Source organism: Trachymyrmex septentrionalis, unplaced genomic scaffold, assembly GCF_001594115.1.
Source record: "Trachymyrmex septentrionalis isolate Tsep2-gDNA-1 unplaced genomic scaffold, Tsep1.0 scaffold19, whole genome shotgun sequence".
NCBI lineage: Eukaryota > Metazoa > Arthropoda > Insecta > Hymenoptera > Formicidae > Trachymyrmex > Trachymyrmex septentrionalis.
In genome coordinates this window covers 5,637,810-5,648,523 of record NW_017305071.1, presented here as the reverse complement: position 1 = coordinate 5,648,523, position 10,714 = coordinate 5,637,810, and the positions used below count along the sequence as shown (strand labels likewise).

At 30.9% G+C, this 10,714-nt stretch overlaps 1 protein-coding gene across 4 annotated transcripts in view; it reads right to left on the bottom strand.

Moving 5' to 3' along the window:
* LOC108746992 overlaps window positions 1–10,714 on the bottom strand; it is a 212,139-nt gene that overhangs the window by 159,736 nt on the left and 41,689 nt on the right. For 3 of the 4 annotated variants that reach the window (XM_018484182.1, XM_018484179.1, XM_018484181.1), the window contains exon 2: window positions 1,125–1,193. In XM_018484182.1, the coding sequence (XP_018339684.1) occupies window positions 1,125–1,148 (24 nt within the window). In that variant the 5' untranslated portion in view covers window positions 1,149–1,193. Of the gene's footprint in view, window positions 1–1,124; window positions 1,194–8,459; window positions 8,550–10,714 lie in introns of all 4 variants that reach the window. The other variant, XM_018484180.1, reaches the window with a different exon arrangement.

Below are 10,714 nucleotides of genomic sequence, written 5' to 3'. Positions count from 1 at the left end.
ATATATATATATATATATATATATATATCAACTTTTTGATAATTTAAACATTCTCTGCATATACATATTCATTCATTTCACGTTTAAGCAGTCTTTTAATATTCCTATCGGCATCGCCACATCCGTATATTTGATGAACTTTATAATTTGTGATAAACAAATTCTGAAAACTCAATGATTATACAAATTTACGTTTAATAAATTGTCGAGTAATTTAATAATCATATTGCAATCTCGTCGCAAAAGTATTTATAATTGCAACATCAATTATTTACAATTGTACTGTTCAATTAGCAATTTTAATCCGTTATCATTTTTCTCGAGACTAATTAACTGTTTGACATGATGGTCAATTCTATAAATTCAGCGAAATCACAAATTCTGAAATAATTTGTATGGTACTGCATTTCTATAGAAGTTTTCAAGGAAACGTTCTGAGATCCTATCATCGTTAAAAGCATGTAATTAAAATTGACGAGCAGCAATCACGAGTTAACAAGGTACCGGCGCAAAACTATACCCCATTCTTTCCTCGTCCGCCCACTCTCGCATTTAATACTAACGCTAGCTTCTCGATTGACGTTTCATTATATACGCAAAAGAAAAATCGCAATGGAAAGGAAAAGACAGATATTTTTATATCGTGACTAAATTGAATGATTAATTTCCCAATGCAATGTTAAGCAAAAGTTTAAATATTGTTTAAACTAATGCCAACGTATTGAAGAAAAAAATCTGTTATCAACAATTTTGTATTTATGGTATTTACTTATTGGAACTACTTATACAACTTCTTTATACTTAAAGTACATTGATGTACGGTAATATTTCATTGTAAGTCGAAGTGATTATGAGTGTTCAAATAATTATAATTGGCTGCGCTATAATTGACGAGTTTAAATTTACACCGAACTTAGCATGTACAATCGCGCGAATTAGAGCGTGTTCTATTTCGTGCAATCAATTGCCGGTATATTACCGCGATACGTCGCACGTGCAATTTCTGTATTAGATTATGCGATCGTGCCGTGATTAATTGCGAGTTGCAGTTGTACGCGCAATTATTACTCAGTAGAAAACAGACAGAAATATATCTATATATTGCGATTTGTGTTAAAACTTACTTGTGAATCGCCGACTTCGGACATGCACGATCCACGCACTCAGTCCCAAGATCGATCCCCACCTCGATGCTGAAATGAAAAATACAGATTCTTGTAATGTAGCATTGGATTATCAATATAGTCACGTAGAAAAATGTTTGGTTGAATTAATTGGGATTCTGGTGGAAAATGAACGATCCAGAATTCTGGCTAAATTTGCTATATTTCTGGTTAAATCAGTTGAAATAATCAACATTCAGAATTTCCTGATTAAATTTACTAGAATTCTAATAGATGTAATCAGAAATCTAGTAGACTTGACTGGAATTCTGAATCGTTCATTTTCCATCCCAGAATTCCAATTAATTCAATCAAACATTTTTCTCCGTAATATAATTTAGATATTGTATTCCGATTAAAATAAAAATTAGTTCTTCCAGAAAAATATCGTGTTTCATACATCTTTCTATTTCTGAAATAATTCCATGTTGTAGTTTCGTAGTATCAAACCTATTTCAATATTAAGTAAATAGCGAAAATAAATGACGATATAAATTATTGAAGTATATTTTTAGAATCATTAAAATTGTTCAAAGCGGTATTTATGCTTCTTTTTATAAGAAAAGTTAGACTTTTTTGACGTATTTTATTGCATGTGTTTTATTTAATTCAAAAAGCGCGGGGAATTAAAATCAGCAATAGTCCCAGTCTATAAAAAAAAGTTATTTCCGCTTCTCTCATTTAAATGTTACGTCGTTTAATCTTCGCCAAATTCTTTGTGTTAACAACCGTAAAACGTTTCGCCTCGAAGTACTCACTTCGACATAAATCCTCTCCGTTAATTGCACCGTACGATCGCGCGAGTAATTTAAACTCGTCCGCTCACCCCGGTTGGCGGCCTGACGAAATAATATTCCGGCTAAATGGCGGCTCGTGAATCCCATCCGAATGCGCGATAAAACCAATGCCGGCAACGTGTTTACAGTTTTACGAGGTGTCAGCGAAATGCACAACGCAAGCGAGCTACATCCGCGTAACATCATGAACTTATACGATATCCTAAACTTTTTCTGCTGTAATGTACAGATCATTAACCATTTTTTTCTACCATATCAATTTCAATTTTGCTATTACTATTATTTGTAATTTTTAGAAGAATTATTTTGAATTTTTGAATGTAGTAAAAAACATTTCATAAAATTTTTATTTTTATAATAAATAAAAAATGTGAGAGAGAGAGAGAGAGAGAGAGAGAATATGTGTGAATATAATGATAGTTATATTATAATACAAAAAAATAACGCAAAGATATAATACATGACACTTGTAAAAAATTATATAAAATTCTCATATAATTAATTACGACAGATAAAATTCCTAACTCTTTCACAAGCTTTATCTGATCTAAAAAAAGAATCGCAATTAATCAACGACATAGTCGCTTAAAATCTAATCAATCTATGGCGAGAAAGTTTACTTATTAAAAAAATATATAAATTTGAGATATAATCAATATGGAGTTTTCTATGCCTTGTCAATTTTCTTCACATTCTTCTCCTTAAGAATATCATGGTATGCTATTTATATAAAAACATGTGCTTGTAAAATATATGACATTATATGAAATATAATTAATGTCACAATTGAATAATTAATCTCCTAATTAGCTTGGTTAAACAAGCGATTAGCAGCAGCTGTTACGTGACATTGGCATGTCTTGGCCAGTATTTGATGTCGTGGGTTGCGATTTCATCCCTCTCTCCTCGTCAGCCTTCCTTGACATTGCGTGTCTCCCCGAGGGTTCCTTGAGCGTCTGATTAACTTGGTATGAAATTATGTCCCATCTTTATACCCTCCTTAATACACCTAGACTTATGTGTAGTATCTAAGAACTCTATGATTCAGAGGACTTGAATAATTTAAGAAGCATCTAAAATCTCCGAGATTCAATAATGCAATTTATGACACATTACAATAACTTAAAAAACAAAACTATTTATACATATATATATATATATATATATATATATATGATAGTTGTGTATTGTATACTTATATATGTAAGTATATAATATAATATAATAAAAATTTGATTATCTGAAAATTTTAAACTTCTAAGACTTTAATATTCTACAAATAATTCTGTGCAAAATAAAATTCAATTTTATGATCAAAACCAAATATATCAAGATAAATATATAAGATATTAATATTTAGATACATTAATGTCTTCAAATCCTACTTTATGAAACCTGTCTTATAAAAGTTTGAGAAGTCCAAGTTTAATTTTCATTTTTTCATTTAATTATTTATGTCTGAAATCGTTACGCGTTCAAGTCTCTCAGAATCAAAGGTTTAATTTATTCAAAGTCACAAACAATTTACGAGCAATCTAAATAAATTTAAATATTTAAAAAATACAAAATACTTTAGTTTGTATTTAAAACACTTGAAACAGAAGCACTCGAGATTACACCGATTAGATCGTTTATTATGTCAAGCCCTTCGTCATTTTCTAAAGCTACCCTTGACTCAACGTCAAATTCCTCAAGCCCTTCATCTCTCCTTTAACAGTTCGCACCTCGACTCATCCCCTCAGTCATGTCGGTTGCAAGACGCTACAGCTGCAGCTGCAGTTCTCGCGTGCATCCGCAAGAGGAGGTAGAGGAGAAGGATTACAGGGAGGATGGGTATATGGCGTGGGATGATTGTGGGGGCAGACATAGGTGGGGGTGGGTCGTACATACGCGGCCGGTGCATGCGGTAATGGCGGTGCATACGGTGTACCAGTCAAACGCATACCGTATTGATTTTAATATCTGTGTAGGAAATAGAGGAAGAGGAGGTGAAGAGAATAGAAGAAGAAGAGGGGAGGGGGGGGGAGAGAGAGAAAGAGAGAGAGAAAAGAGAACAGAAAGGAATGCAGTGGAAGAGGAAGCTTTTACACGTCATTTAGGCACCTGTGGCTGTGACTTCTATTGCGTCAGCGTTTTATTCGCGTATTAAGGCGCATTGGCAAGTTTATTCAAGTCGATTTACTTTTGTACAGAATCACAAATACATTATACACACATTTTAACATTCTCTTCTTTACGTTCATTAAAACGTAATCATATTTGCAACATTATTTTTAAATCAAGTTTCATAAAATAAAAGCAATAATTTTTTAGAAAGACATTGTATAAAGAACTTTATTTTAACATTGTCACTACTCCGCGAGAAGAAATACAATAGATAAAATAACTATCCCTGAATATCGTCTAAAATTAATCTGCTGATTTGATTAAAAATTCGTTCATTCATGAAACTAATTTGAAACGTGGGATTGGGTGGTAGGGTGAGATAGGTTTGTAAATGACGAACGCACTAATGGTAAGTGACAGTGGCTAATTAATTAGTATCGAATGTTCGACACAGCAAGAGCGATTAAACGCAACATCTGAAAATCCTAATCACTTACAAATTAATCCGGACAAACATACGCGCGGCAAATAACGGTAATAGAGATACGAGTATTATGAGGGAGTTTTTGCAGTATCATGTCCAAATAACGTGACTCTGTATATTGTATCTGGATACACATTGTAAAAACTCCTTATTTTTAATAAAAAGAAAGACGATAAATTTCAAAACCATTTAGATATTAAGTGAAAAATTTCACGTATATATAATAAATAAATATGATTTAATAATTCTGTAATTCTCTCTTATTACTTCAGTTATTAATAAAATAATCTAAATCTTTTGTACTAATCACATATTGACTAAAAGTAATTATTATTTTAAAAAATTTTGTATCGCTGTATTTAATTAGTGGAAAATATGCTAATACTATATGTATATATGCCATTATATAACGCAATTATTTCGGTCGATTCTATTGAATAAAAAATATAGATGAAAAATGTAGTGTAAATAATATAAATAATAAGTAATAATAACAAAGCAATTAATATAATTTTCTATATACGACTGAATTATTATTAACAAGTAGATGTTCAACCTTATTTCGAATTGATATTAAATTTGGTACATAATGCAGCTCGAAATAACGAGATAAAAGAAGAAACAATTTACTTGATATGCTACCATTGCTCGTAATAATAACAAAATGTGTTATAAAGATCAAAATATGAAAGGATTAAACTAGATACAACCCGTATCGTTTTTGTTGATGAATTAATCACAACTTAATTGAATCTAGAGAACACTATGTACCTACCAAGCAAACCAAACTGCCCTGTTTACTAAAGGCACTCATCTGGAATAATACTCCACAGCTTTATTACAATAAGATTATTTATTTAGGATCTATGGCGCGATAATTGTGGTAATATATAATTTCCCGATAATAAAGTTAATAATCATTATTACGACATCGTTAAAAGGTATTAACTGTTTATTCAATATTTAAAAATTATGAAAATTACCTGCACTACAACCAAATTTCCATGTTTACTAAAAACACTCACCTGGAATAATAATTTATGCGGCTTTACACAATGAGATTAGTTAGGATCAGCAAGAGTAACCGTTGTAACAAATATATTTTCCAATAATCAAGCCGATACTTGTTATCAAAATCATTAAAAGTAATAATTGTTTATTCAATACCTAAATATCGAAAAATTATGAAGATCTAATAGGTATTATTTAGGAGATTTAATATTGTAATGATCTCATTTTTATTTCTTCTAAAATTGAAAAAATTGATATTAACTTTTTCAACGTCAACGAGATACAAATACATACGAGATACTGATACATTATAAAGCAAAAATTTGTTTATTCCACGAAAATAAATTTTTATAAAGAATTTTTTAATCAATTGATGAATAATCAACGAGCAATAATAAAAATTGAAAAGGAATTTAAATTTTGAATTTATAAATTAAATATAACGTAACTTATTACACAAACTACAATTTTTGTTAAATTTCCACGACTACGAGTAAACTACTATATGAGCGATTTGGGATTATACAAACGATTATATTGCTAGAATTAATTGAGATCTATTATTGAGGACAAGATTTGCGTCCGTTACATGACTTTGCCATATTTAGCAGTTGACAGTGGGCAACTATATAACCCATTGTTCTGCTCCGTAACTGTAGGATATTGTACTTTAGGTGATTCCTGTATACTATTCATCTGTCATGTGGTGTACAAGATTGACTTTCGGCTGTGTACAATAGAAAAAAAAAGACAAAAATGAAAGAAACACAGGATATAGGCCAAAACAATTAAATATTTTTTTTGTTACAAATTCTTTGACATATTTCTTTGATATACATTCGTAAATTGAAATCAATTTTTCATGAATAAAAATGTAAAGAAATTTTTAGTTTCGAATTAGAATTTAATTTCTTGAAAAAGAGACTTTTAGTGAACAGCCTCTGAGAAAAAAGTAAATGACAAAATCAAACTATTTAATTAATGTTAAATAAATTGTTATTTTAATATGATTTTTTAAAAAGTATTTTAGAAATCATATTGTAAAGAGTTAAAAGAGTTAAAAATAAAAAGAAATAATATTTATTATTATTCATCTCTTTCAATATTTTTACTAGCAAAAAATCATCTTTAAATTCATGAAAAAGTGATTTGAAAAAATATCCAATGGCTCTTTGAGATTCTTAACCATTAAATTAAAACAAATGGTAATAAACGTGTTGATTAAATATTAACGTGTACAAAAGAAATAATATAAAGTTTAGCAATTTATTCATTCGAGTTTATCGTAATATTTACTTTACAGGTATTTATAAAATAAATATCTCTGTGATAAGTAAATATAAATAAATATAAAATATATAAAATAAAACGTTTAATAATTTATTCAGTCCATTTATTCCAATAAATATTTCACATTTTAATATACGAGGCATTTAATGCATGCACGTCTCTGTTGTGTTGTACTATCCAACATTTTCATTTGCTAAGTATACCCAACATTTCTCAAAATATCGCACATTGGCCTTTCTCTATAAGGCTTTCTCTCCTCCCCCGAGAACCCGTCGACGAGACATAGGCTGTTGGATAGGACAAGGGTTGGCAAGAAGAGGGGAAGCAGGGGATAGTAGATACGGACTTCCTTCTTTGTCGGCCAGGGAGTCGAATGGCGGACAGACGGACGGGTTAAATTTGCATGGACGCTTGTCTGCGTTTCCAATTTCACGCATGCACACATTCAGCAGCCCCGGGAACAGTTTGGGCAGTCGGCAAGGGAGGGAGGAAGGAGGAATGGCTGATAATAAACGGCGTCGATCTCGGCATAAATCAAGGCCGCGAATCCCGGCGCGCATCTTCGCGAGCGAACGAAAAAAAAAAGAGAGATTGGAGGATGGAGAGGGCGAGAGGAGTCGGTCCATCGACAACGGCCAAATTAATCCGGCAAGCTTAAACAAGCGGAAACCATCCCCGCAAACCCTTACCCTCTTGCGGCGAGGAATTCCCGCAACGGACCGCGTAGGATTCCTGTTGCATTTGCATGTGTTATTATTACTATCGTTTAATATACATGACGTACCGGAATTATTTGATCCGGTGCAAATTTTGTCTCGACAAAGACAAGACACGAACAACTTCTGGTAACTACATAAATTTTATATAATTAAATTCAATATAAAATAATATAAAATGTGGAAATTTGATATAATAAGTTTTATTTCCGATAAATTTTATAAACAATTAATTGCGTCATTAATCAATTTCGATACTGCGGAAACGGAAAAACAAATCCGAACTCGAGACAAAAGTATTCTCATTGAATTAAAATCGTCGATTTATAAAATACCTTGAAAACTAATTTTTTATAAATCTGAAAACTATTTAAGAAATGAAATATTTGGAGAAACATACGAAATCCATTTTTTGTTTTAAATATACATATATCTATGTTTAAAGTGTATTGAATTTCTGGCATCTCAGATTTTGCAAATCATTCGGGGATTTAACGAACACCATAAATATAAAATTGATAACGATTTGCAATTCGCGGTGTAACTAGAACATACATGTGATTTTTTTGACATATCGATTGTTATAATCGGCTTAGTCGTTCAGTTGCTATGGTGAAACGTGCGGCGAGCTTTATGCGAGTGTATGCATGCATTTATACGCGAAAGCTTCAACGATCTTCCAAACTTTTTACGTGAAACAGACTCGCAATATCTTTTAATACCTAACATTTTTTTTAATGTTCCATGTTACATACGTTAAGTTAATTTAAAAATATTCACTAGTTACATGTTTCACAGAATAAAACGTAATTCTGTTAGTATTCATATCTTGAAATTAATACATTTTTTTCAATTGTTATATTTAATATTTTAATTAATGCGTAAGACCAACCTTAGCTTAGACGTCGAAAAGATCTCTCGGTGATCCATATGATGTATGTGGCACGTGACATTAAAAAGCGGAAATCTTCTCTTAGAAGCACTGAATACACAAACGCGATGCGATCCGGCAATTCACACGCGTAAACAATATAAATGCGAAATATCATAATTAATTACAAGGATGATTATTTCTCTATTTGCAATCGCGAGCGCGTATTTTATTCTCTCCATCCGCACTTTAGACCTTTTTTTTTTAGACTCGAAGATTTTTTTACTATTCTAGACTTTCAAAACAATGTGAAAAAGTTTAAGGTTACTTTTTAGTATCTTTATTATTAAATATTGAATAACTTTCTCGATTATTTTACGAGGAAAAACTCTGAACTCTGCCCTCTTTTTTTATTTTTGAAAAATTTGAGAGTGAAATTTCGCTTGTGCCAAAAAAGATCTAAAAAAAAAGACGGAGAGTTAAATGTTCGGCATTCCCAACATATTTGGACATGCGATTCGTCCTCGACAGATATAAAAGTTGTGGGAGAAACATGAAAATACACGGAAAGGACGGTCATGCTAAAGCATCTAAAAAAAATATAGCTAAATATACATCTGAAAATAATTTTGTTGAACCATCAAAATAATTATGCAGGACGTTCAAACTGCACTGTTAAATTCATAAAGTTAAATTACAGTTAATTTAAATTACTTGTAATCATTTCTATAGGTCGCCACATTCAATATCGTTAATTTAACTAAAATAATAACGTTAAACTAATTTAACTCAAGAAAATGTATTAAATTTGACTCAAATTTAGGCTATTATTTACTAAGTGCATACATTAATATGAACATTGTATATTTTGAAACTACACTGAAATAGATTGATTTACATGTGTTATTATAGAGCATCTCTCATCACGCTTGAGAATCCTACGTAATTATTTTAACAGTCGAATAAAATTATTTTTGGATCTATATCTAACTAAATTTTTAGATAAGTACTTCAATAAAATCGTTCTTTTCATGTATGACGTGACACTCGATTCCGCACTTCTGATACGATTTCTCGAGAGAGACAGAGTCCCATTCGAAATTCTCACAATCCACTTACGTCGCGTAAAAAACATAAGAAATGCAAAAATTCAGAGACATTTCAGCTACGTGCGAACATTCGAACGACTCGGCGACAAGTAAGACGGGAACTGTGTACGTGTGAAGGTGAAGGTTAAACGTTCACGTGAAAAACCGCCCGACAGACGTCACGACTGTTGAGTTATATAGTACATTGTATTGTAAGAGTATACAACGGTCTGGTGACAAAACGATATGTGATACATGTGATAACATATAATTCGATACCTCTCGTGTATCAAACCCGCACGCGTTACCGATTCTCGTAAAGTACAGTCTTTTCACGAAGCGGGACGTGTTTGTGATAATTGTAGCGTTTTTCAGTGGCAGAACTGGTACGCATTTAGTGCACATTAAAGTCATTATACATACTCTGTCTAATTAATGCTAATCTAAACGTAAAAGTGAGATCTTGATTAATAAATTGCCCAATATATATTTTAGCAAATAGCACAATAAAATGCATTGAGGATTTTATGATTTAACTTGATTCTATATTTTTATTAAACATATTTACTTAATTTGTATACGGCTTTAAAGTGCACCGAATGCGCACTAATTCTACGAATGAAAAACGGTATGTAAGATTCTAAGCAGAACAAAAAGTCATCATGATAACATCAAAATGTGTTCCTCAGAAAAAGCAGCTTTGCAACTGTTGTAAAATTCTTTAATATGATTTGTTTATACCATAATATAAAAAGAAAGGTAACATGCCGTGCGCAGTAAGAGAGTGAAGAGTTGGAGCCAAATTTGATTGGCTGTATAATATTGCTATTGCCATTATGTACAATATTACACTTTTCTTTTTACATCATGATTTATATATTTATCAGATTCAGTAAGAAACTAAGGGCAAAATCAAATATATGAATCTTTAAGTAGATAAGTGGTAATTCCAGGCATAATTCTGGAAAAAGAACAAGATTTTTAAGAAAATAAAAAATATAAAATAAGAAAATATAAAATGTTGCCCAAAAATCTTAAAGTTCATTATATATTTTTACATTCTTTTATTTTTTTTATATAAGATATAAAAAATGTAAATTTAACTCTATATGTATTAAAAATACAATATAAAATAAGAAAATAAGAAAATATATATAAAATATTGCCCAGAAGTCTTAAAGTTCATTA